The following is a 27592-nucleotide window of genomic DNA, read 5'->3' as shown; positions in this document are numbered from 1 at the left end:
CAAGGTAGGAGTAAGGTCTATATACACTATATTTTTTTAAAAATTTCACTTTATAAAATTACACTGAATATATTATTGTTGTTGATTATGTCTAAATGATAAATTTTCAATTCTAAAAGTATTTGTTACGATAGAGTATACCGCACCACAAAAAAAATGATATTAAATTGGTGTTTTAATTAGTTAAAAATTGCAATTGCATTTATATGGATATCTAGTCAACCCCATCCAACTCGACATTGATTCATAGTTGAGAGGGATTAGCAATCTCTTGATTTACTTAATTGATAATTATCCATATATAATGACATAATTTTCTCATAAAATAATTCGAATTCATATAATTTTATAGAGCTAGAGTCCATTTGCATACGTGATCTCAAGAGTCTATTTCTTTAGGGAGCATTTTATCTTTCAATGTGACATTTTTCAATACGAATTTGAATTAGTCGCGCTTTAATATATATACCAAACATCGAGTACAAATCACGTTCTCGTAGTCAACTTTCTCATCCTTTGCTATTTTCATTGTGAGTTTCACAATTTTTTTCTCATACAAGAATTTTATATTGTCAGTACGTATAAGTTACGCTCGTCTATAAATAGATCTATTTTTTTAAAATCCTCTCCCAATAAAACAAAAAAAATCACAAGAAACTCCCATAAGAGCAATAAATAAAATGAAAAGTCACACTATGGAGAAGCAAAAATATTGAACTATAGGAAATTAACTACACCCAATGACCTTAGCTTGAAAATTGATGGTCTTGAATTTATGCCCCCGTTTACCCCATAGACGAACTTTCAAGGACAAAACTTAAGCCTGAAACTTTGTCCACAGAATAAATAAGGTCAAAAGTTCAAAAACCACCCATCTCTAAGGCCATTTTTATATAAATCACCCCGTTAATAAAAGAATTATTACAGGTCCCAATTATAACATTATATTTAAGTAAATGAAAGTATTACATAAAAAAAAATTAAAAAATTAAAAAGACTTATTATCCATCATTCATTCATATATTTAACATTAATATGATTAGAAAAGCGGCTATTACCATTAAAATTGTTGAACATTTAGTAGTACCTTTTGAAGAATGGCTCTTTTGTTCATCAGTTTTGCATTCAGGCTGAATAACATCTTTGCAATTTAGACCTTCTTTGTCCCCTTTGCACATATTTGCAAAAAGGCCAGGTGGATATTTGCCATAGAGATTAATGTAATTAAACATAGTTGTAGCACATCCATTTTGCACATCATTTATTTCTTCTGTATGTTTGCATGCTAATTGCTTGAATGCATTGCAACATATTGATGAATTGTAGTGAGGTCCTTTGCATTGGCTTGTTATGATGGTGTAGTTTTCCCTCTCAAAATCAATGGGACAATCTTTGAGAAAAAAAAGAAGAAGTCAACGAGTCAGAATTTTAACTAAAGGAATCAAATTCAAAATATAATGAAGTAAACATATTAAGATGTCACATGAGTCAGCACATAATTTATAGCAAAGGAGCCAATGGCACACAATTAGAGGCAAATGATGTACTTCAGACAGAAATGTTAAATTTTGTCCATAAAAATATAAGTCATTCAACTTGTTTAAACTCGAGCTGGTTGAGTTAAATATATATCAATTTTGGGGCAAGTGCACCTATAGTTGATTTGAGGATCACTATTCAAGGCCATATTTGAAAGTTACGAAATATTTAGTTAGTAGAGGCTTTAGAATCAACATTAGATCTACGAGATTGAAGTTGAAAATTCGAGTCTAAATTAAACTTCAAACATATGAGTCTGGCGTTGGGGACTGTCAAGCCAAACTTCAGATTGCTAATTGTATAATTCGAACTTCAGACTATTAATTAGAAAGTTAGACTTGACAGTCTTAACTACAAAACAATATATTTGAAGTTTGAATTATCAAGCCTAATTTCAGAATCGTATATCTAATTTTGAACTTCAATTCGAATGAAATTCAATTTTAGACATACATTAAAGTTTGAAGTTAGCAATTACATTAATTTTCTTCATAATATTCATTTCCATAACTTTTTTTCCTTTTAATTTTGGATTCCAAAATGTCAAATTTCATTCAAATTTTCAACCCCGACTAAAAGTTAAATACATTTAAAAATCTGAATATAACTTGAATAGCACAAATAAAATTGGCTACCTTATGCAATTTTTACATTCATTCATGGGCCGATTAAGGTTACATTCAAACCATTTTAACACGCTCAATTAATGTTCAACACTTTCAATTTGTCAGTTTTAACTCTTTTTTAATGAGCAATAAATCAATTTTTAGAGCTTTCAAGAACAAACATTAATTTTTTGAAGAAAAAACAAGACTAAAATACATCAACTCATAAAAATAATTGCATTAACATAACATTTTAAAATTCCACATAAGAATAAAAATAAGAAATATAACAAATAAAAAAGGATTAAAATGATACTAACTTCCTTGTTGCTGAAGAAGGGCACGTCCCGTTTGAACACGAGCCTCAACCACATCATCTGTTCGAACAATAACAACAATAATAATAATTATGCCTCAATCTTTAATAAATATATATAAAAAATTAAAACATTTTATTTTAAAAAAAATATGAACAATATTTTTTTTTGTTAATAACCCAATTTGATTATTAAAAAACAAGATCGTAAAAATAAAAATTAAAAATTAAAAAATTAAAAATAGAATAATTTACATTTGATGTAGGATGGAGAAGAAGAAGACAAGCCAAAAAGAAGGAAGAAGAGAAACAAGAAGAATTTTTGGAAGCCCATTAAGCTTCCCTTCTTCTTTTGGCAAATATTATGAATTTTCTTAATTAACCTAATTTTTTTAAAATTTTGTTCAAATACACATGGGATTAAAAAAAACTCTTAGATTTTTTTTTTGAATTTGCTTTTGTTTAGAGAGAGAAATGTTTTATTACATGAATAAAGAGTGGAAGCTAATTAAGAGAAAAGAGAAAAACTTGGAGAAAACAAAGGGCTTTTAAAGACCCTATAATTTCTCTATTTCCAAAGGTCTATCGGATAAATATGAATTAAATGTTATTTCCGTTAGAGAAACGGTTTAAATTTACTTTTGAACTATAATATTATTTAGAGTAAATTTATTATTTGTTATAGATAGGAGTAAGATGGCGCATATACCAATTTTTTTAGATCTCAATTATATAGAATATGTTATTTTTGTTTTTTAAAAAAATTGTTTTGTCTTCGTTGTTATTAAAATGGCTCAATTTGGTCATAAAAGGTGAATTTAGACCATTTGTAAGTTCAATATCACTCTGTTTTAATTTATATGGGTTTTTTTTAATTAGTCCCAAAAAGAATGACATTTTTCTATATTTAGTAATAATTTAATTTTAAAATATTCATTTTACTTTTAATGAAATGATTTATAGATACACAATATCTATGATTTATTTTAAGCCACAAATTTTATTTTTTAAAAAATTCCATATTAAATCAAAATATATCGCATAGATGGAGAAAGTATGATTTATTTGCAAACTTTAAAGGTAAATTCATTTAAATTCAATTGGAGGTAATTATGTGTCACTAACTATGAATAACCTTCTTCTTTTTTTGGCAATTAACAGTCATTTTTATTAATCACCAGTGCAAGCATTACATAGCCAGAGCAGTTACATCCTAAACTGCTCATCTCAAGAGTATCTTTGTAACTTCCTATTCCTTTACTAATAAACTATGAATAACCTTTAAAAGAGGATAAATGCATGTCATTGTATTTCAATTTAATTAATTAAACGTTTGAACTTTTTTTTCTCTCTCTTTAATCCTAACTTAATTATGGCTTTTATTGTCTCTTAACCTACGTTACTGATGTATCCAAACTATATTTGGAATAGTTACTATGTCAAAATGGCTCAATTTTGTCCGTCTAGGTTTATGACAATAAAATAAAAATAAATTTCATTCGACACGTGCAATTTCTTTTATTTCGATATGCCTAGACTATTTGCAAGTTGGCAAATATGAAATATTTACAAACTTTAATAGTAAGTTTATTTAAATTCAACCAAAGGAAGGTAATTGCGTGTCACTAAATATGAATAATCTTTAAAAAAGGATAAATGCATATCATAGTATTATCATTTTTTCTCGTTCTTTTTAAATTAAGTTTAATATGTTATGGCCATCCAATATATATAAGTATATGTTCTTCATCCAAAAGATAAACATCAATAAGAATTTGAACAAAAAGTTGAGCTAGTTAGCATATCATGACCTATATATCACTAAAGAATGTGGTGTAGTGAATGAAACTGCTTCTTTTTTGTTAGAGATTTCGATTTTGAGTAATGGGTATAGAAAAATTCTTGTTAGGGAGAGTTTCTCCCCGAATAGGTCCTATGTGAGCCGAATTTGAATTAGTCGGGTACAAATACAAATATCGAATGTAAAATAGAAAACAATTAAAAAAAACATAAGATGAGCTCATTTTTTATAGGGATTTTTTTAATTTAAAAATAATATCTCCTTCATCTTTTGAATAATATTTAAAAAGGTATTAAATCAACAGTAAAATATAAATTGGATCATTGCTTGTATTTGAAAGTATCAAAAAAATGACATAGAATGTTATGACCCGTTAGGTCATTTCGAGAACGAGTCCTCCTTTTTTTATAAAAGACTTTTTCCGTAAAATTTTATTGGAAATTTTGAACTATTCGATAACTATGATTAATTAGTTATTGAGCAATTTTAGACAATTAATTTAATTGGGGGGCTAAATTATTAATTTATTTAATATCCTATATCATATATATTTAATTAAGTAGTGGACTTGTCACTTTTAATACTTAATTAATTAAGAAAAGAAAGAAAAGAAAGAATAGCTGAGAATCGTACCTGCACGAAAACACGAAGACCATCAATTGTTTCAGGAATATACCTTTAATTTTGTATTAGTGAAGGGTTGTGAAAGAAAGGGAAGAAGATAATTATTTTATAATATTAAATTGTGTGTTTTGGAAGGAGATTGAGATTTGCAAACCTTGAGTATTAATATTATTTTCGGTGGCCAAGAATTAGGCCAAATTGGCACCAAATTGTCTAAGAAATTTAGAGGTAATGATGGCATAATGATTAGTCATTATTGAATAGGACAAAACGAAACATTGTTGACTTATAATTTTCTATACTGCAAGGTTCTTAAAAGTTTATACCTTTGTTTTTTTTTTCTTCTTCTTTCGTGGTTAAAGTTGCTGATCATTCCTTTTGCTTCTGTTTCAGTTTTATTTTCCTTATGATTATGAGATTATGATTGGAGTTAACACGGTAGTATATGAAATCAAATTTCATGTATATTGTATTATATTAATATCATTACATTTATTATAATTGGAGAAATTGAAATTTAACCTTAGTCTTGAAATTCAGAAAATATGGAAGTTGATATGTTGAGTGACATCAAGATTAAGAACATGTTTATAGATTTGCGTGTATTTTGGGGTTTAGGATAGACATAGGGTAATATGAGTGTTATTAGTTTCGAAATCTTATTGTGATTATTTATTTGACTAGATTATATTGATTTGGAGGCCCAAGGAAAAGGGAAGGCTCAAGTTCCGGAGTGATTGCTTGATTATTTGAGGCAAGTGAACTTCTAAACCTCAATTTAAATTTGTAGATGCTAGTATTTTCTTGTTACGTGTGTTGGGGAGTAATGAGAATTAAACTGGGTTATTGACTATATGAGTGATCCTAAAAATGGAGATGAGGGGTATAAAATGACAATCTAATAACGTGTATTGGTGTGATCGATGTGATGAGATTATTGACTTATTTTGGACATGTGAAGTGACTATATTGATATAAGATGTAAAAATTATTATTGATATCATGCGATTATTGTGAATTATATGAACCTTAATTGATTGCATTGGTTATGATATACTGTGCTAAGACTAGAAAATGATATGAAATCAAGGTGTCAGGCCACACGCTCCGTGGCAGGTTACATGGACAGAAATGTCCCTCATGGATTTTGGACTGTGATTCAGCAGATGTGTACCGATAAGACACACATGCATCATTTCATTGCACTGCATCGCACCTTTTTGATATTTGTGAGTTCGTATTTACCCCGTGTTACTCTGTATATGCTAAACTTGACTTGATATGATTCATTTGATGAGATAAATGATGAGTATTTGTGGACTGTATTATTATTATTATGGTACAAACTATAGAGTTGGGCTGATTTTATGCAGGTTGTAGTTAAGGAGGTTCGGTTGGGAGAACATGAGTACTTGTATCTATGAGCTTTGCTTAATTTTAGTTGTCCACTTGTTGAGTACCATGTTGTTTGGTACTTACCCCTTGCTTCTACACTTGTGTAGTTTGTGAGCCCGGTTCTGCTTTATCTCCTAGTATTTTCTACCACATCCGAGGCTATCATTTTGAGTGTTGAGGTAGCTGTTACATCCATCTAGCGGACACCTCTTATTCTTTTATTATGTTTTAGTCCTATTCTAGAGACAAAGACATTGTGACTGTATTTCTTTTCGTACTTCGATAATATATTAGTGGCTTGTACACGTGACAATCAATCTTGGAGGATTTTGAGTTTATTTTGTGTGTTTTGATTAAGTTAAAGTTCGATTCATTTTATTCTCTTCCACATTTACTTACCATTGGGCTTTAGGCTGACTTGTCTTAGTGGGTTGAGATGAGTGTCATCACACCTGAATTCGAATCGTGACATAGAATTAAGAGAGTCTATTGTCCAATTTAAAAGGTGATGTGAGTATGTTTCTCAAATCCAAAAGTTAAGGGTTCTAATAACACATATATAGTATGTTTCTCAAATCCAAAAAGTTAAGGGTTCTAATAATATATATACATAAACTCATTCTGTACCAGCCCAGACGCAAAAAAGAAAACAAAGGAGCCCGAAGTTGCCTTTTTTAACTGGACGAATAGGAGAGTCAGAAGGGCTTGGCTGATGGATTTGTTATAGTTTTTGGACGAAAGAGTGAAAATAAATCGAATCAAAGACTTGTTACCTAGGAGTTTCAGTTTCAAGCTTAGCTCGTCTTTCCTGCAAACGTACTAACTCTTTGACAGAGCTCAAATGGTCTTCGCCGCTGCAGGTCCTTTATTTAGGAATGCTAAATTCTTCTTAGTTTTCATCTATTCCTTCATCGCTTGAGTAAGCTATTCAAAGCAAAGAGAAAGTAGTGAGAAGATCGTGTGTATATATCTATATCTATCTATCTCTCTCTCTATATATATATATTATTATTATTATCTGTGTAATAAACTTTGACCTTATACATTTGATAATGAAATTATTATTGTGTTGTTTGTTCAATATTCTCATGTTATATCCACGTTATTTTTTAGCATTTAAAGGCAACTCAATAGAAATTAGGCGATTTTCTCAATCGTGCGTGTTACTTAATGAATTTTTTGCTGATATGATTTTTGGGATTTTTTTTTCATAACTCTTACAAGACTCTCCATAATGACATGGGAGAATAGTATAGCCTCACCATGATCCAGGTTATTTTTTAGCATTTAAGTGTCATTCAAAAGGATTAACCATTTTTTCCAGTTTTTTGTGTGTATTAGTGAATGAATGTTTTGGTGATATTATTTTTGAATAGTTTTTTTTCAAAACCTTTATAAGATCCTCCGTAATGACAGGGGGAAACAATACGTATAGCCTCACCATGATCCACACTATTATTTTTTCATTTAGGGATCATACAACAAGAATTATAAGATTTTCTCAATTTTTCGTATGTGTCAGTTAATGAATTTTTGGTGATTATTTTTAGACACTTTTTTTCAAAACCTTTATAAGACTCTTCGCAATGACCTAGGAGAATAGTATATATAGCCTCACAATGATTAACGCCTTTTCTTTTTGTATTTAAGGGCAGCTCAACAAGAACTAGCCAATTTTTTTTAGTTTTTTGTGTGTGTTATTCAATGAATTTTTTGGTAATATAATTTTTGGGCATTTTTTTTTCAAAACCTTTATAAGACCCTCCGTAATGACCTGGGGGAACAGTACGTATAGACTCACCATGATTCATGCCATATTTTTTATTTCTAGCATTTAGGGGGTTATTCAACAAGAATTAGGTGATTTTCTCAATTTTTCGTAACGCCAATGAATATTTTGATGATATGACTTTCGATCAAATTTTTTCTGAAATATTTATGGGACCCTCTGTAAGTCCCAACGGAGCAGTAAGTGTAGCCTTGACATGATGCACGGCGTACTCATAGCATTTAGTGGCCGCACAAGCGGAATTAGACGATTTTCTTATTTTTCATGTGTATTAGCCCATGAATATTTTGGTGATATGACATTCGATCAATTTTCATCTGAAAACTTTATAGGATCCTCCGTAAGTACCCGGGGGGAGCAGTACATATAGCCCTGAAATGATCCACACATATTCATAGCAATTAGGGGCCGCACAAGCGGAATTAGACAATTTTTTCATTTTTCGTGTGTATTAGCCCATGAATATTTTGGTGATATGACTTTCGATTAGTATTTTTTAAAACCTTTATGGAACCCTTCGTAAGTATCCGGGGGAGAAGTACGTGGAGACTCGGCATGATCCACGGTATATTCATAACATTTAGGGGCCACACAAGCGGAATTATGCGATTTAGTCATTTTTGTGTATGTTAGCCCATGAATATTTGCGTGATATGGATTTTTATCAATTTTTTTCGATACCTTCATGGGATCCTCCGTAAGTACCGGGGGAGCAGTACATGAAGCCTCGACATGATACACGGTGAATTCATATTATTTAGGGGCTGTACAAGCAGAATTAAATGATTTTCTTATTTTTTTCATGTGTGCCCATAAATATTTTAGTGATATGACTTTTGATCATTTTTTTCAAAACCTTTATGGGACCCTCCACAAGAAACTGGGAGAGAAGTACGTGTAGTCTCTGCACGATACACGGCATATTCATAGCATTTAGGGGCCACAAAGGCAGAATTAAGCAATTTTTTTATTTTTCGTGTGTGTTAGCCTAAGAAAATTTTGGTAATATGCTTTCGGTCAATTTTTTCTGAAATATTTATGGGACTCTCCGTAAGAATCCAGGGGAGGAGTATGTGTATCGTCGGCACGATCTATGACATACTTATAGCACTTAGGAGACGCTCAAGCGGAATTATGTGATTTTTTTATTTTTCGTGTATGTTAGCTTATTAATATTTTGGTGATATGAATTTCGATAATTTTCTTACGAAACCTTTATGGGACCCTCTGTAAGTACCGTCACTGCACCAGAACCCATGTTGGTTAGTTGTTCATATTACATTGCTAGTTTAGTAAGTGGAGGCCTATCACTAAATGCCGTAGTGTTGTAAATGAGATTGTTCCTCATTTAACCATAATTTTTAAGTTTTGAGCTTTAGATATAAAAAACTTCCCTAGTAAAGAGCCTTGCTCTCGATTGGATCTACCCGATGTAAATTTGAATTAATTAGATTTCATTGCTAATGTCGAACACCGAATCCGAGATTTTTTTTTAAAAAGTGGAGGTTTATTGTAGCTATAAATGTCTTTTTCACATTTTCATAAAACATAGAGATAGTCAATTAGTCTCACAGTTTCCCTCCTATGTCGACGATTCTCGATTCACTCGCCATCTCTTCCATTTTTTCCTCTAATCTCCGCCCATCCCTCCGCCCTTCTCCGCCGTTGTCCGCCGTATGGGACCGCCGCGCCTCTCTGAAATTCACCGGCTTTTCTATATCCTATACCACTTTTAATAATCAAGTTTCACTTGCATCTTCTTCAAGGATTTGTCGCCGCACTAATAGCGTCTCCGGAGAAGCTTCCGATGTCTCCTTCGATGGTTCGTTCCCATTCCACTCCATTTTTAAATGCCTTTTTACTACTCCATCCGTACCATTATTTCGCTTTTCGAGATTCAAACTTAACAACATTTTAAAATGTTTATTTGTTTTGGTAATGTTAGTACATATGAGAAGAATTGCATATAGTTTTAAAATATTTAAATTTAATTTTATAAATTTTGAGTTGATCTGATTGAATTTAGCTTTGAATATTAGTTGAATTAACTATCCATAATGGGAGAGAGGGAGGCACCCAAGGTGTGACCGAGTGGTTAATAAAGTGAATTAAGTAACACGAGTTCTCTGGTCTTGGTGGGCAGAGTTATGTGAAACTTATGTTATTTTTTTGATTGTGTGCTAGTTAACCTACGAATTTACGCATCAGAATCCAACCCCTCTTAGGAGTAGTTTGGTGCAATCTGCATCCACTTCTTAAAATCATGAATCCTCCTTTGTCTATAGAGCGCTATGGAGTTTTAACTTTTCGTTGTTGTTGGTTCTTCTCCTTGTAAATGGGTTGACAGTACCTATACATCATGTTATTATGGAAGTTGGAACTGCTTTTGTAGACTATTTTCTTTTTAGCTTGGGAAGCAAAAGAATGGGCATTTTTTGGTTTTCTTGATATTGTAAACTCCACCCCAAAACTTCCCTACCCAGGCGGGTGGACGCCCAAGATTAAACCGATTTCAAAGGGATACTTGAGTTTAGGAGGACTCAAGTATTATAGCTCGGTAATAACATAAGACAAACTGATCACCACTAAGATATGAAAATTTATTTGAGCTATCGAATAAAGCTCGTATAGAACATGACAGGATAACAATAAGGAGGATAGGGTGGTTGTGGTTTAAGTTTCAGCTACTAGCTTATTGCATTTTGATGTTTGCTAACTTCCTCTGGTTCCGCGAGTCAGCTACATATGCCGGATGTATCTCTGGCTGTTAGAAAGGTCAAGAATATAACCAGCTTTCTCATGTAAGGGTTTCAAGATTCAATGTACAATATAAGCATGCATTTCTCTCTTTTCTGATGACGTGACTTCCTTTTCCTATAAGTTGCAAAAATGTGAAGTGGACCTACTTTTGATGTGAGGGAAGAGGTAGTGTCCTAGATACAAGACATCATGAAAATTTTCATGGTAATTGTAAGATGCTGAGGTTAAGCTAATATTTGTTGCTGTCTAACTACCCTGGGTAGTTTATTAAGGTTTCAGTGGCAGATGCAGGGTTCGGATTTTGTCGTCACTGAGATATTGTGGATTACATAATAGGGGGTGAATTTTCTTGGTTAGAGGATTACTTAGTATTTGGCATAAAAAGACATGCAATTTAACAATGGTCATATCCTCATGATAATCAAGATGGCATGGACTAAGAGCACTACTCCCTACATGGTATTACTATCATCTGTTTAAATCCTCAGAATTGCTTAGCTGATTTTGGACATACTCAATTCTTGGAGAATCGTTCAGTAAAATGAGAACGTGTCTAGGTAATGGGGAAAAGTTTAGGTAGCCTGAGTAGGAGAAGTCAAATAATTTATGAAAAACATGATGTATCATAAAAACCTATAGAGGGACCGTCTGATCAAGTGTTATCTATGTGAGGAGTTTTGACAAATAGCAGCTAGATTAGTCCGTGGGTTGAGACGTTTAGTATTTAGTGTGAAATTTTCATTGAGGGTTTGAGCTAAAGAAAAATTCAATTAATTTTTAATACCTGAGAGCTTTGTCGAAACGTGAATCCAGTGGTTGCTGTGCGATAACAAGTTATGTCCTTCAGAGTGGCTGCTTGATTCTTTGTATGACCATTTAGTCATATAGTTGTTGGAACACCAATTTTGATGAAAACAGACCCCTTTATGTGCCATTCAGGATGGCCCTCAGGCCTCATCACTATTCTTTGGGGACTGAGAAAACCCGCACTGAAGATAACTTTTTTTTTTTTGATAACCTAGAATCGCGCAGTTCGAAACTCTGGATAATGAGCCCCGATGATGTTTTATCTTTTTACGATTCAGAAAGATATTACATTGGTATAACAGATAACCAGACAGAATCAGAAAATAAGGATCCCATATACAAGCTTGAGACATGCTTTTGTTCTACTTTTATTGCGACTTGTTGGAGCTTATTGGTGGTCTCTCTCTCTCTCTCTCTCTCTCTATCTATCTATCTATCTATCTATATATATATATATATATATGCTTGGTAGGAATTTTTCTTTCATGGACATTCTTAGCCTTGTCATTTCGTTTGTGTCTAAAGTTGATACTCCATGTGAGATTGAAAGTTGTAGCTCCTTTCATGTCAATCTTAGCCTATTGAAAATGAGTGTTCTAGTATAACACTTCTAGTCTTATCTACCTAACCAAGTTAAGATGGTACTTCTATACTGCTTTCTGTTGCACTATTCATTTCAAATCAATAGGCAAACGAGTTCTCTCGTCCAAATCTGCTTGCTATCATGCGCCATTTCCCTTGCTGTAGCTCTTTTCTCTTCTTTGTGGGTTTGGCCGTCATGTTAAAATCATCTGAAGTAGACAACGGTTCATTATCGGTGGTAGAGCAGCTAGGAGCTGTTTGAGAAGATAGGTGATTAATCGTGCTAACAGGTGTTTGTATTCTCAATATCACTCTATATTTTGGTGATCAATAAAGTAGGTGACTTCTTTCCATCTATCTAAGCCTTGATGGACAAAGTTACCCGATATTGGTGGAAGATAGTAAGTACTTGGTGAAATAGTTAAGGTACGATCAAGCTGACCCAGACACTAACGTCATAAAAAAAGAAACTTACACTTATTATGAGTCTGGCGTATATGTATATTCAAATTGGTTTTCTTACTAGCATAAATGTAGTCCGTCTTTGTATTTTCATTTCTTGGAAACTGTTTTAGATGGTGTTGTTTTTTATTATACCGAAGCAGAAGAATAAAAATTCCTTCTGTTGTTATGAATGTTCTTTTGACTTGGCTTTTGTGGGTGAGGTGGGGTATGTGTGAGGGAGACTGTCTGAATGATTTATAGACGCATAACGAACAACTATGCATTTGTCAGAGGTTCATCACTGGTTGAAAGTTTTTGCTTCCGGCTCAAATTTTCCTAATCTTCTTCTGTGGCTCTTTTTCTTGTTCTTTTCAGTTCCTACCGTGACAGAGAAAACGTGGGATTCACTCGTTCTCAATGCTACTGAACCTGTGGTGGTTGAGTTTTGGGCTCCCTGGTGTGGACCATGTCGCATGTTCCATCCAGTAATCAGCGAACTTGCAAAGCAATATGTAGGAAGGGTAAGGTGCTTCAAGTTGAATACCGATGACAGCCCTTGTGTAGCATCCAGATATGGAATCCGAAGCATCCCAACAATAATGATCTTCGTTAACGGAGAGAAGAAAGATGCTATCATTGGTGCTGTTCCCAAAACCAGTCTAACTACCAGCATAGACAAATTCTTGTAGAAGCTGCTGAATGGTAAAGCCAAAACTACATTTGGTTTGTTTGGCTTTTTTTCTTCTTTTTGATAGGTAAAGCTACATTTGGTTTTTTGTTATAATATCTGTTACCCTCTTGATTGTTCAATGGGTCATGTACTAGATTTTGAGCTTTTACTTAAATGAAGTCCATTTTTACCGGAATTAGAGGTGTTATTGGTATGTTTCTCATGTGAGACTCTTAACACCCCTCGTACACTCAGACGACCAATTGGAGCGTGGACAAACATAACATGGGTGCCCAAATAGAGACAGACCTGATTGTGATACCATGTAAGATATGGACCTTGAGACGATCAAGTCCATATAAGGAGACCACAGGTCTATTCTCCAAGGGCACCCAAATAGAGATGGACCTGATTGTGATATCAGGTAAGATATGGACCTTGAGCCGATCAAATCCATAAAAGGATACCACAATTCTATTCTCAACTAATGTGATATTGTTTCTTATCATACTTAAATTTTTTATTAAGTTGCTTGTCCAGTTCGACTTGCATGTAACTCGACTATATTAGATAATTGTTGTTTCTAACCAACACAAATATTAAATGACTCTACTCATCATACTTTCATTATATTATAATCATGATTTTAATATTGTGTTTAATTAATACCATCAATCATAAAATAATTTTAATTTTAAATTCTGAATCGAGATAATCCACCTAATCCCTTCAACCAGGGATTATACACCATTTCTGTAAGAATTGTTTTCTCTTTCTAGAAGTAGAACATTCTAGAATCCACAAACCATTTTTGCTTATGCTCTCATTTTCAAGTCCAAAACAACAGGTAATATCAATATTTTTTTAATAATTTATGTCTACCAAACTAACTATAAATATTTAGGTAACAAAACAAATTAGAGAATATATTATGGAAAAATTATCTAAATATAAATCTTATTTTATTATAATCTTTAAAAAATTTTATTATTTTAAAAAAGGGGTGATAATCATTTTCACCCCTCAACTTTGCTGTTAAAATCAAACTCCCCATCAACTTTGAACAATAATTTAACTCCCCCCCTTTATCCTAATTAAATTTTTAAAATGCCTATTATATCCTTTCATTATCAATTTTTTTTAATTCTTTAGAAGTCATGATATTTTCATTTTTTTATTTAATGTAACAAATTTTTCATAAAAGCATAAAAATTATTTTTTTGACAAAAAGTGAAAAATACTAATTAAGTATATAAGTTAATGATGTTCTATAATGAAGTAAATCAGCATAATGAGAAAATTAATTTTATTCATAATAATCAAAACTCTAATATTTATTTATACAAGTAAAAATAGAAGAGAATAATAACTATACAAATATATTTTAATGTAGGAAATACAAATAATTAATTTAATCAAGGACAAATTTTTAAAGATTGGATTATTTAGGTTTTAAATTTTTTTAGATTATAATTTATGTAATACTCCATCAATGTCAAATAAAACTTGTTTATTTATATAGAAGAGAATATCCACCGCCATTTATATTACTTGACTCTCATTCTAAAAATAGTTATTTTAATTTACTTGTCCAATTTATGAAATTTAAGAAATTTTTAATACCTTTTTATTTTTACCCTTAGTATTAAATAACTACATAAAGTAGTAATAGTCAAATTTAAGATTTTAAAATATTATTAATAATGTTAGTTTAGTAAAATACACCTCTAATTATTTATTTTAAGGGGTGTCATATATATGAAGAAGAGTCAAATAATATGAAATGCATGGAGTAAAATAGTGGAGAAAAGAAAAAATATACGTATACATACATATACACACACTTAATGCATATTATATTAAAATAACGCTCATATAAGAATAATATTAAATTTTGTGATAAATTCTTTAAAATATTATTCTACTTATAATGTTAAAGAACTTAAAGAAAAAGTTATAAATATCTATGTTAAAAAGTAAATTATATATAATATAAAGAGATATTAAATAGATGTGATACAATAAGGATAAAATAGACAATGCATGGGATAAAGGGGGGAATTTGATTATTGTTCAAAGTTGAGGGGGGTGGGGGTGGGGAGTTTGATTTTAAAAGCAAAATTGGAGGTTGAAAAATCGTCTCTCAGATACATCACTCCCCACTCGTTGATACATCCTTATCTCCTTCTCGGATACATCTCTTTCTTCTCTGATACATCTCTCCCTTCTCGAATACATCCCTCCCGTATGTATCTAGATGTCCTATCCCTCTTTGATACGTCTCTATCCCCTCTCTGATACATCCCTTCTCTATGTATTCAAATGTTTGCTGATGTATCCAATAGTCCAATGATGTATCTGAAATTCATAATTTTTTTTTTTTGTAATTTTAAAAAATAAATAAATAATATAATTAGCTCTTAAACAAGAAAATAATATAATCAGCCCTGCCAATCACCTATTCTTTGTTATGTTTGTGGGCCTGACTGCATGACCCACTCTTGCACGAAATTTTTTAAGAGTCCGTTGATTACTTAAAATACATCCTAATTAATAGTATATGGTTAGGGCATTTTTGCAATTTATATAAACATGACTTGGATCATCATTCATTGAGAAATAATAAGAGTTGATGACTGATCGTGAATTTTTTGTGTGTTCTTTCTTTTCATTATAAATGCTTTTATTTATGTTGTCTCACAACTTTCCTTCCCAATAAGTTTTCATTATAAATGTTTTTATTAATGTTGTCTCACAACTTTCCTTCCCAAGAAGGGAAAAAAATTACTTATGCAGTCAAGGTTTTCACAAAAAATATAATATGAGTAATTAAAATCACTAAAACAAGAAGAAGAAAATCACTTTCCTCCAACAATGAGAGGATTACATAAATCTCAATGTTAAGAGCTAGTACCAGGTAATTTTGCCCACAAGGTTAGGACAAATGGAAAAATTACCTAATGTTTTTTACTCCGCTAAATTTTGAACCTAAGACCTCGGGTTGTTAACTACTCATTGACCACTAGGCCACACCCTTGTGTGCAAAAAATCAACGCTTATTTTAAATAAAAATAATTTTAATATTTTATATACACAACAAAAGAAGATAGTAAAATACCTCTTCTAACTTAGTTTTGGCTTAAAAAATATTCTTTTATTTATTGATCCAAAAATGTCCTCAACTTTAGTTTTTGGCTTATTAAAATCTAATAAAAACTAGTACTAAATTCTTAAGCCACCTTCTTAAATATTGGAAGCCTACTAGGAACACAGATTTTCTAGAACACAGTTTTGATGTTGCAATTTAATTAACTTTGAGGTATTATATTCCTACTAATTAATTCAGATCAAGCGCGTAGTACTAATCACGGTGTTTATCAGTCAAATCGAGAAAACTTATTTAATTAATTAATTAACAATAGTGCTGTTTATTTATTATAGAGAGTCAGAGTATGTCTACTAACGATTAAGAAAAATGTCAAAATACATCATTAGACCTTCCAGTGTGAAAATGTAAAGAAGGGGTCCTACAAAACTAAAAGCTGGTGAATAAAAAAGCCCTAAATTAGAATAAAAGAAATTGGGTGATGAAGACTAATAACTTGACTTTAAGGGGTCGTTTGGTTGAGAACAAATTATTTCAGGATTAATTATTTTTGGATAAGTTATTCTGGAATAAGGTGAGATAAATATATATAGGATAACTTATTCCATCATTATGGTATAAATGGCGGGATAAGTTATCTCAAACTTGCTAACCAAACAAGACATCAAAATTTTATCTCTTAACTATTTTTTTATTCCATGACTATTTATATTTATCCCTTACACCAAACGACCATTAAGAGTATATACTAATTGCCAGGGTGGATAAGGCCTTACTTGAAAAATCAAGGTATGACTTTGATCTCTATAGTCAAGGGAGAAGGTGTGAAAGGTTGGCGATGGTGAATTTGAAGAGAGATAGAAGTAGGTCAAAAAGTATTGAAAAAAGTTGTTTAGATAAGATATGACGTATTTTCAGTTCATCAACACATGATCCTAAATAGAAGGTGTGGAAGTTACGAATAAGGATAGTAGTTAGTCGTCCATTGACTTATTTTCCTATGAGTTAGGTTTGGGATAGTTTGGCACACTGTATTTAAGCGGAGTAGATGAAATGGAGGCTCACATTCGGGGTACTGTATGATAAGATCGAATGTATCGCTAAGGCTTAAGGGTGTAAGTTTTATAGAGTGTGATAGTTAGACCAACATTTATGGATGTATGAGATAGAGTATTGGCCAATCAAGAATGACCACGTCCAAAAGATGAATGTAGCGAAGATGAGAGGATACTCAAAATAATGTGTGAGCTAAGAGAGATATAATTAGGAACGAAGTTATACGGGGTAAGATGAGAGTGACCTCTATGACAGATAAAATGATGGAAGCGAGACTAAGATGGTCACGTGAAGAGGAGTTGCACATATGCGCCAATTAGGAAGTGTGAGAGGTTGGTTGTAGCAGGAGGTAGGCCAAAAAAGAATTATGGGAAGGTGATCATTAGATTGAACATGATACAATTCAGCTTACATGACCCTAGATTAAAAAGGTATGAAGGTCAAGGATTATGTAGCCATTAAGTGGGGGGGGGGGAGCTTGCCACATACTTCCCTCTCATTCATTATCAGTAGTATTTAATAATCACGTAGTTTCTTATTCTTTTATGTATTTTTTTACTATTTGTTCTTTCGTTTTGCTAAGTATCTTGATATTTTGTTGTCATTTTTTTTACAATTCTTCTATGAATAACTCCTCTTTCAAGCTGAGGATCTATCAGAATTCAGAAACAATATTTTTACAGCACAAAGATAAGAAATTTACGTATTCTTTTTTATATATACTCCACTTATAAAATTACACTGATATATTATCGTTGTCATATAAGAATTTTCTAATTATTACTCCTAATTGATATAATAATCAATCAAGAATTTCGTGTGCATTGCAAAAGTTTTAATGCACCGTGCTGCTCCTCTCGAATCCTCGAAATTATATTAAAATGAGGTCAACGTTCTACCAAATATACAATTTTCATAGATATACACAAAAATATTAGTTGCTTTCTAGTTTGTAGCTACTTAATAATTAATCATAGAATTAGCACAAAGAATTTTTAAATTAAGCTGGCTTCTCGAATATTAGAAGCCACTAGGAACACAGATTTTCTAGAACACAATTTTAAAGTTGCAATTTAATTAACGCGTAATTACTTATCTTCGAGAGTCAGAGTATGAGCCCATTTGGTTTGGCTTATAAGTTATTTATAAGCTGTATTCAATTTTTTTGAGTATTTGACTGGTCAACTTAAAATCATTTTGTGCTTAAAATAAGTCTCAATACATAAATCCCGTTTGAATGGACTTAAAAAATGTAACTTTTATCTATGAAATGTTTTTAGAACTTTGAAATGCTGAAAGTTATTTTTATAAATAAGCAGTTGAGTGTTTGGATAAAAGTGCTTAAATGAGGAAAATAATGTGAATTTTAGGGTTACAAGAATAAAAATGGTAGTTTGGAAATTTAGTTAAAATATAAGGGATATAAAAGTAATTTCTATGATCAAAGAAAATGACTTTAAGCACTTAAAAAAAAAGGTTAGGAATCCTAACTTTTCATTTTTGACTGACTTTAAAAACCTTATGGCTTAAAGTTCGCATTAGGCAAACACGTCCAAAAGCTAAAAAGGGGCTTTAAGTTGGTTTTGACCAACTTAAAGCTCATCCAAACGGGCTCATAATTGAATTTGTTTGAATGAACTTATTTTAAGCAGCTTATAAGTCAAAAAAATAAGTTGGGCTGCACCTACTTATTTTTTTAACTTATAAGCAGTTTTTCAACTTATAAGTTACTTAAAATAAGTCCATCCAAACAGACTCTATGTCTACTAACAATTAGAAAATTTTTATTTTTGATTTTTCATTCGGTGTTTGATATCTGTATTGAAGCTCGATAAAATCCGAATTCACTATGAAAAATTCCATATCGAGGGGTAAAACACTTTCTAACCAAGATGACTCCGTATGTAGAGAGACTCGACCTCAAGACTTTTGATTAAAAATAAAGGAGTACTTATTACTCCACCACAATTCTTATTATAACGATTAGGAAATTTCTAAATAGCCCATTATACCTACCAGTGTGAAAACGAAAAACGAGGGTCCCACAAAACTAAAAGGTGGTGAATAAAGAAAGCCCTAAATTAAAATTAGATTAAGAATTGGGGTGATAAAGACTAATAACTTGACTTTAATATTACATACTAATTGTCGGTGTGTATAAGGTCTTAGTTGAAATGTCAAAAGTATTACTTTGATCTTGATATTAAAAGCCCTAATGATAATAAATTTGAAGAGTAATAAAGATAAATTAAAAAAGTATTAGATAAAAATAATTAGACGGGATAATATATTTTCAATTCATATAGAGGATATGATTTTAAATAAAATAATTTTAAAATTAGAATGGAAAATTAGTAGTTGATAAGCATGGTTTCACCTGTGATTTATATAGTTCTTTATCCTTTGATTTATGTGGCTACCAATTGTATCGTGTTTTTTTCTATATGTTCTCGTAGTTTGAATTGGGAGTCTTTTAAACATAGTGTCTCTATTTAATTGAAGAATCATGATTTTTTTAAAGAAATTTTAAAATATAAAGAAGTAAATATACGAAAATATCAAAATAATAATAATATCTATTACATATACAGACAAAAATATTTTAATTATATATAATCAATATAATTTTTTTATTAAAGAGAATTCAAATAAATTCTCTCGATTCAATTTAGTTTCACTTCTACTCTATTTTCATAAAATTAAAATAAGATATATATATATATATATACTTTACCTTTTTCCGATCTTATTCTATCTAAAACTATATTGAATATGTGATTATGATTATTTGATCCTTATCCCAAACACACAAGTGAGTGTATCTATTTTTGTCATTTTATTATCATCTAACTAAAATCCAAAAAGAAGTAACAAAAAGTAGAAAAATCCAAATATACAAAAAAGAAAACGCGTCCCACAAAACGGCGCGTATTACGCATTCTCCGTCATAGCCACGTCGTCCCCTTATCCAAACAAAATTGACAAAGTACTTTTTTTTTTCTTATCAATATCGGTATTAAAATCTGATTAAATTTAAATTTTTATTGAAAAATCTTATATTCAAACTAAAACGCTTTTTCATAAATTTGATTAAGTATTTTTTTTATTCAATATTTGATATCTATATCCAAACTCAATTAAATTTAAATATATATCAAAAAAATTTATATTGAAAATAAAATACTACCTAATGACTCTGTAATTTCTTATGCATACAGAACCCCATGTATCTACTACAGGCGCATCTTTTTAAAGCACTATATATAGTAAAGCCACCCACAGAATTACTTCATTGTATCTTCACTTTGCTGCTTCTCTTTTTTGATTGAAAATTCTGAAAATCAACAGTTAAAAGGACAATCTTGATACAAATATATTCAGGTAACTATATTCTTTGTATCTCTAATTCATTTATGGAGTATTAGATTGAAAAAGATTAGATCTTTTTATGGTTTCTTCTTTGCTTCTCTTGAGTCTAGTTCTATGAAAACAGTCTTTTTAAGTTTTGCTACATTTTACCCTCTATCCTCTTCAAATCTAACTCGTGGGATTATACCGGATATGTTGTTGTTGGTGTTGTTTCAAAAGTTTTGAGCTTTTATTCATGTATTTTGATTGAAAAAGATTAGAGCTTTTTGTGGTTCAGTTGGTGTTTTGAAAAGTTTTGAGGTTTTCTTGATGTATTAGATTGAAAAGATTAGAGATTTTTGTGGTTCAGTTGGTATTTTGAACAGATTTGAGGTTTTATTCATGTATTTTGACTGAAAAGATTAGAGCTTTTTGTGATTCAGTTGGTGTTTGAAAAGTTTTATGCAGAGTTTTTTTATTTTTTAATTATCAATTTTCCCTTATTAGAGACAAAATATTTAAGAGTTCAAGTAGAAACTTTGATCTTTTTGTTCGTGAGCTAGCTTTTTTGGATTATGGCCTAGTGGCGATATTTTACTAAAGGGGTTCGGAAAATAAAAATGTAGTGCATGAACCTGAGTGTTGATATCTCTGTCTTGTTGTCCGTTCATATTAGTAGTCATACTATTAGTCCGGTACATTTTGTCCTTCAATTTTTGTTACTATCTGTTAATTCCCTGTACCTCGATCTGGATTTTCTAATCCTTGTCCCTCATGGCATTTGTTTCTACAGGCACTAGAAATCAAGAAAACTACATCAAGAAACAGGATATGGCCTTAGATCTTCATTTCCAAGAACAAATAGGAGAAACTGCTTCCTTTGTTGAGTGTGCTACTTCTTCATTACAAAAGTGGAAGACGTTTGACGATGAGCGTGAAGAATACAATCGCTCTGGAGGCTTTGACTGTAACATATGTTTGGACGTTGTTCGTGATCCTGTGGTTACATTTTGCGGTCACCTTTATTGCTGGCCTTGCATCTACAAGTGGATTCAATTCCAGAGCGTCTCATCAAAAAATCGTGATCAGCAAAAGCCACAATGCCCTGTTTGCAAGGCTGAACTCTCACAGAAAATGTTGATTCCGCTCTATGGCCCTGGCAAAGCTACAAAACCATCTGAAGACGACGTTGCAAGTAAAGACATGGTTATACCACAAAGGCCTCTAAGGCCAAGATGTGGGGATCACACACTTATGGCAACTACCAATTCACTTCCATCGCAGCAACTTCACCATCGAAATCAGCCACATTCAGGGGGCTACATTGCCTCACCACCTGTGCTCAGCCTTGGTGGCACGACAACAACAAATGTGTTACACCCCATGCTTGGTGAAGTGGTTTATGCACGGGTTTTTGGAAACGCATGTCCAAACTCGTATAATCTTGCAGGTAACACTAGTTTGAGAATGAGAAGGCAGCTATTACATGCTGATAGATCACTCGGTAGATTATATTTTTTCCTCTTTTGTTGTGTATTGGTATGTCTTCTCTTGTTTTGACCACTTTCCGCGCTACGTTGCGTGTAATTTGTAGATATGAGTACTTTATTAGATGATGAATATACGAGTTTCCCTCAATGTAACATGTCGTGAAGCTTTCTGTATACTTGATTCTGGCTAATACACAATTTTTTAGCATAAGGTGTGCCAGTAACAACCAAAAGATGCTACCTTTCTTTGTACTTTGGGCTTGGTACTACTACTATAACAACATACCAGTGTAACCCTAAAGGGGGTCTGAGGATCAGAGGATAGTTGCGTAGGCAAACCTTACTTCTATGTAGATCGGCTTAAGTAAAGAAACAGTATTACAGTAACTACAACATAATTATACTATATTCGAAGTAAAAGAAACAACGTATAGTAACAAAAATCGAAGAACAAGCAACTACAAGAGGAATACTATGATTACTTGTATGGAAGGATAAATGAGACAATTAGTGGCGGAGCCAGGATTTTCAATAAGGAGGTTCAAAATCTGAAGAAGTAGATACACGAACTAGCCGAAAGGAGTTTGGTATCTACTATTTATATATAAAAAATCAAAATTATTTTAATCATATATAAATAATATAATTTTTCGCCGAAGGGGTTGGATGAATCTCTTAGCCATAATGTGGCTCCGCCCCTGGCGATAACTACCTACTAGCCTGCTACCCTAATATGTTTCCTCCATAGCTTCCTGTCTGTTTCCTCCATAGCTTTTTGTCTAAGGGCATCCGCCCTTGGAGACAATTACCTACTAGCCTGCTACCTTAATATGTTTCCTCCATAACCTCCTATCTAAGGGCATATCCTCAGTAAGTTAATATTTTGATAGAAAATGAGTTCTTTCGTCTCAAAATCTGAATAATATTCATTACTTAAAGTGGTTCTTTCGATCATTCATCGAAAGGAGACACTTGATTTTGAATTTGACCAATTGAGATATCAGAAAATAATATTCTTAATTTCTTCATTCGAAGTGAATTCTTAGCCTATTTCTATATTCTTTCTAGATTCAAAGACTAACCACAAAATCACAAAGAAAAAAGATTCATAAGTAGTTATTTAAAGTTGCGTCATGTTCTGTTTAATAACCTCTCTCCTATACTTACTTGGCCTACCTTTCCTGAAACCATCCATAGCCAACCTTTCACAACTCCACATTGAGGTATCCGTGCATTTCTTCTTCACATGCTCAAACCATCTCAGTCTCGCTTTGACATCTAGTTAAAAACTTTGGGGTTGGTAATCTTGTTAAAAACTTAAGCAAAATAGCTAATGCTCATCAAGAAACCAGTGTTGAATGGGTCTTTCCTTTGACAAACCAGTGTTTTTTATTTCTTTGTCAAACAAACATGTCTAAATTCCAGAGATTCTGTCAGCAGTTTGTGTAGTCGTCTAAAATATCAAAGGATGTTAATTTTGAATTTCTTGGTTTGACTTGAAAAATCTGCTTCTGTTGCAAAAATCTGTCTCAATCTAAAAAGAAACCTTCACTTCTGTATTTTTGAGCTCCTTTGTTTCAATTTGTTTATCCTATTTTGATTCGGTAAGAAGTTTAAGAAAGTAAAAAAAAACTTTCAAATTTTATGATCTAAGACTTAAGTATTCAATATAAATAAGAAATTTGAAACCTAATCATGAATTTTACGGAAATCTGAATTCGAATCCATAACGTTCAAATTTTGAATCAGTTTCTACCGACCAACACATCTCTCTCCTACTTACACATAAACCAGGTAACTCTTATTCACTAAAGACTTATATAAATGAAAATAAATCACATAATATTTTTTATTTTAATTAAAATTTAATTAAAATCATGGTGTTCAAGGTTTACACTTCCTCTCTTTTTTATTTTGTTTTTGGTTCTTTTGTAAATCGAAGAGTCCAAACATTATTGCAACTCTAATGAAAAGTACGATTTGCACAAATGCCCTTCTCATCATTTTTAGGACTATTATGTTTTATATGATCTATCTCATTGTTTTAATCATATGTTTTAATTCATGGTCAAAAGCGGATTTAAAATTTTGGGTTTTAGATGTCACATAATTTTGAATTTCGACTTGATCTATTTTGAGTTCGATTCGAATGTCCATTTTTTTGGCTTATAATATACAAATAGATCGAACCAAACCACACCATTCACTTTTAAAATTATTATTCCTTCTGTCCTAATTTATGAGACACGCTTTTCATTTAAATTCGTCCTTGAAAAAAATGTCATAATTTTATATTTAGTAACCATTTAAAATTGAAAATGCTCTCATTTTACCCAAATAAACCACGAGTTATTTTAAACAAATTTCTTTTTTTAAAATTGTGCTGCAAAATCAAATAACATCACATAAATTTGGACCATGAGAATATCTTTTATATGCTCTGTCTTACTTTTGCCACTAGAGTTATACAATAATCCCTCTGGTCCATATTAAATGAATTGTTGTGGTATGACACATCTCTTAAATAAGAACAAAAATTAAAAACGACTTTCTACTATTACCCTTTTAATTATTCTGCTAGAAAATGTAAATAATTACGAACCTTGTTAGAAGGAAGGATAACATGGAAAAAAGTCCAACATTTCTCTTAAACTTAAAAAAACAGACATGATGAGTGGTAGAGAAATGACAAATTGTTTTTCTTTTCGAGCTGCATCCCTACTCATCTGGTGTATGCACATCGCCCTCTCCATGAGGTTGGCCGCCTATCCTGTTTCCATTTCCAAGATTACTTATTTTGAATTACGAAAAAAAAGTTTTTTAAAGATTCACTTAATATATAGATTCTAGTGAGATCTTGCTTTAATCACGTTTGAAATATGGCCTAATGGGCGTATATATACTGCCAAAAGTGTCACACTTATAGCACACCATTCACTTTTGGGACTACTATTTTTTAGCCCCCCTCCATTCTTTTGGCCGTTTGGGAGGGTTTCATATCAATAAGTATATGATTAAAGAGATATTTTTTGATTGGGATGTTCTAATGCTTGCATCCAGTTGAGGTATTTTCCTTTTTCCTTCTTTGTGTCTATATTTTTAATTCAATTATGGAATGTTAGAAAGAAAAGATTAGATCTTTTTTTGTTTGAAAAGTTTTTAGGCAAAGTTGAGATTTTTTTTTCCTTTTATTGATCCCTTATCAAGAAAAAGATTTAAGAGTTCAAGAGTTTTTAACTATGTTGTTCGGATTCTTTAAAAATGTGAATGGATGTGTGTTAGAATTCTTCAAATGTAGGTAGTGTATTTTTGAAGAACACGACATGGGTGCGGAATCATTTTTGAAAAGTCCGAGCAAATGGGGCAAGTATCATATTTTTAGTTTTTTTTTAGTAAATGGGGTTTTGGTTTCTATGTTTTCTTGGGAATGGGGGTGGTAGAAATTTTACTTCTGGTAGGTGGGATTTTTTGGGCAGTGAATGTGTTTGTGGATTTGGATTTGGATGAGAGTGCCATTTCTACTGAAGATGGAAGTATTTTGTTGTTGTTTCTAATGGCTAGATACAACAACTAACATACCACAAGTGTGGGGTCTGGGAAGATAGAGTGTATGTAGAACTTGATCTTATTTCGTGGAGGTAGATAGTCTATTTTCGAAAGCTAGATAACTAATAAAAATGTAATCTTGGGCTAAAACAGTTCAAACTTACTCTCAACATAGTGTGATTTTGGACCAAAGTTGCATGATTTTTCGAAACAATGCCTCGTACACCAAGAGTCTGTCTCCTTAACTTGACTTCAATTGACATCTACGTCCTCTAATTTTGAATAATTTTGAATGTGCACGAGGAGACACTTAAATTTGTATAAAATTGAACAAGTGGACATACACATCCTAAATGACAATTGTTTCTTTAGGTTTTGTCTACAAAGATCCTAAGTTTCTAATGATTTTTGTGATATCAGTTTATTTGGTGTTTTATGATGTAAGTTAAGCTCTTGAATTGATGGCTACTTGCTACTGATTAGCTCTCTGGTGAAATATAATCTCCAACATGTGGTAAAAGGAGTTCCATGAGTTTAGATTCTCAAATTGATTAGTTTCTTTCATAATCTTGTAGCGATATGTTGTTGTTGTTGGATGATATAGATGGTAAAAATCATATCTTTACATATGTGTTGCTCGGACTCTCCAAAATTGTTGTCTCACCTATGTTAGATCCTCTAAAAATAGACATGCACCTGATGACATATTTGAAGAGTCCGAGTAACATAGTAATTAATTTCAACTCATTTTATCCATTGTGCGTTGTATTGAGATCCTGTAATCTAATAATTGTCCCTCATGTCATATGTTTCTGCAGGCACTAGCAATCAAGAGAATCACATCAAGAAGCATGATATGGCCCTAGATCTTCATTTCCCACAAGCAAATAGAAGAGGGTACTCCCTTAGAGAAGTCGAAGATGTTTGATGATGAACGTGAAGGCAGTTACCTCTCTTGTGGTTTTGAGTGTAACATTTGCCTTGATCTTGCCCATGATCCAGTGATTACCTTCTGTGGTCACTTGTATTGCTGGCCTTGCATCTACAAATGGATTCACTTACAGAGCATCCCTTCTGAAAATCCAGCTCAACGGCATCCACAATGTCCTGTTTGCAAGGCTGATGTTTCACAAAGAACCATGGTTCCACTCTATGGCCGCGGTCAAGTTACAAAAACATCTGAACATGAAGTTCCAAGTAATGATATGGTCATACCAGAAAGACCTCCAAGTTTAAGACGTGGAGGTCTAATAACTACTACTGATTCACATTCATCTCAGCAGCCTCAAGCACACGATGAGTCAAATTCAACCAGCATTGGTGGCACGACAACTAATGTGTTGTTACATCCCATGATTGGTGAAACGTCTTATGCAGCACGGGTTTCTGGAAACTCATCACCAACATTGTATCCATATCCAAACTCGTATCATCTAGCAGGCAGCAATACATTGAGAATGAGAAGGCATCAACTACACGCTGATGATAAATCACTTCGCAGAGTACATTTTTTTCTCATCTGTTGCGTAGTGATATGTCTTATATTGTTGTGATGACTTTTTTTCTGCTATAATTCAGTGTGTACTTTGTAGAAATATAAATAAGTAGCAATATTCAGCTATTATAAATAGAGAAATTCGACTTTTGAAAGTGTAGTTGTACTTGTAACTAGCCAGTGATTGAATATTTTTGTTATTCCGTGTTTCCCAACAAA

The 27592-nt window shown here is 32.0% G+C and overlaps 4 protein-coding genes across 6 annotated transcripts; 3 read left to right on the top strand and 1 right to left on the bottom strand.

Annotated features, from left to right (window-relative positions):
• Positions 1 to 1016: 1016 nt before the first annotated feature.
• Positions 1017 to 2794, bottom strand: LOC129877718 (GPI-anchored protein LLG2-like). Its single transcript, XM_055953247.1, has 3 exons — positions 2716 to 2794; positions 2465 to 2521; positions 1017 to 1390 (listed from the first exon to the last, which is right to left on the bottom strand). Exons 1-3 carry the CDS (start codon positions 2792 to 2794, stop codon positions 1017 to 1019), a joined length of 510 nt encoding a protein of 169 aa, XP_055809222.1.
• A 6771-nt stretch (positions 2795 to 9565) lies between these two features.
• LOC129877801 (uncharacterized) lies at positions 9566 to 13528 on the top strand. Its single transcript, XM_055953335.1, has 2 exons — positions 9566 to 9891; positions 13038 to 13528. The coding sequence occupies exons 1-2, from the start codon at positions 9654 to 9656 to the stop codon at positions 13349 to 13351; spliced, it is 552 nt and encodes a 183-aa protein (XP_055809310.1). The 5' UTR covers positions 9566 to 9653; the 3' UTR covers positions 13352 to 13528.
• A 7227-nt stretch (positions 13529 to 20755) lies between these two features.
• Positions 20756 to 27102, top strand: LOC129876701 (E3 ubiquitin-protein ligase RMA1H1-like). Of its 3 annotated transcripts, none has more exons than XM_055952195.1 (2): positions 20756 to 20875; positions 21636 to 22480. In XM_055952195.1, exon 2 carries the CDS (start codon positions 21674 to 21676, stop codon positions 22400 to 22402), a length of 729 nt encoding a protein of 242 aa, XP_055808170.1. In that variant the 5' UTR covers positions 20756 to 20875; positions 21636 to 21673; the 3' UTR covers positions 22403 to 22480. The 3 variants fall into 3 exon arrangements, 2 of the variants coding, with proteins under 2 accessions (XP_055808170.1, XP_055808169.1); XM_055952194.1 differs by lacking the exon at positions 20756 to 20875 and adding an exon at positions 26697 to 27102 and having other exon boundaries at positions 21198 to 22292; XR_008763401.1 differs by lacking the exons at positions 20756 to 20875; positions 21636 to 22480 and adding exons at positions 25095 to 25397; positions 26697 to 26785.
• On the top strand, positions 26809 to 27482 carry LOC129875843 (E3 ubiquitin-protein ligase RMA1H1-like). Its single transcript, XM_055951069.1, has 3 exons — positions 26809 to 26847; positions 26943 to 27380; positions 27471 to 27482. Exons 1-3 carry the CDS (start codon positions 26809 to 26811, stop codon positions 27480 to 27482), a joined length of 489 nt encoding a protein of 162 aa, XP_055807044.1.
• The last annotated feature ends 110 nt before the right edge of the window (positions 27483 to 27592 follow it).

The sequence above is a fragment of the Solanum dulcamara genome, chromosome 12, assembly GCF_947179165.1.
Source record: "Solanum dulcamara chromosome 12, daSolDulc1.2, whole genome shotgun sequence".
NCBI classification, from domain to species: domain Eukaryota; kingdom Viridiplantae; phylum Streptophyta; class Magnoliopsida; order Solanales; family Solanaceae; genus Solanum; species Solanum dulcamara.
This window is presented reverse-complemented; position numbering and strand designations above follow the sequence as displayed.

Coding starts and splice junctions, on each gene's coding strand:
- LOC129877718 (XM_055953247.1), bottom strand. CDS start 2,794: ATGGGCTTCCAAAAATTCTTCTTGTTTCTCTTCTTCCTTCTTTTTGGC. Junction 2,522..2,715: donor TTCTCCATCCTACATCAAAT/GTAAATTATTCT, acceptor TTGTTCGAACAG/ATGATGTGGTTGAGGCTCGT. Junction 1,391..2,464: donor CCTTCTTCAGCAACAAGGAA/GTTAGTATCATT, acceptor TTTTTCTCAAAG/ATTGTCCCATTGATTTTGAG.
- LOC129877801 (XM_055953335.1), top strand. CDS start 9,654: ATGTCGACGATTCTCGATTCACTCGCCATCTCTTCCATTTTTTCCTCT. Junction 9,892..13,037: donor TTCCGATGTCTCCTTCGATG/GTTCGTTCCCAT, acceptor TGTTCTTTTCAG/TTCCTACCGTGACAGAGAAA.
- LOC129876701 (XM_055952194.1), top strand. CDS start 21,617: ATGGCATTTGTTTCTACAGGCACTAGAAATCAAGAAAACTACATCAAG. Junction 22,293..26,696: donor AAACTCGTATAATCTTGCAG/GTAACACTAGTT, acceptor ATGTTTCTGCAG/GCACTAGCAATCAAGAGAAT.
- LOC129875843 (XM_055951069.1), top strand. CDS start 26,809: ATGAACGTGAAGGCAGTTACCTCTCTTGTGGTTTTGAGT. Junction 26,848..26,942: donor CCTCTCTTGTGGTTTTGAGT/GTAACATTTGCC, acceptor ATTCACTTACAG/AGCATCCCTTCTGAAAATCC.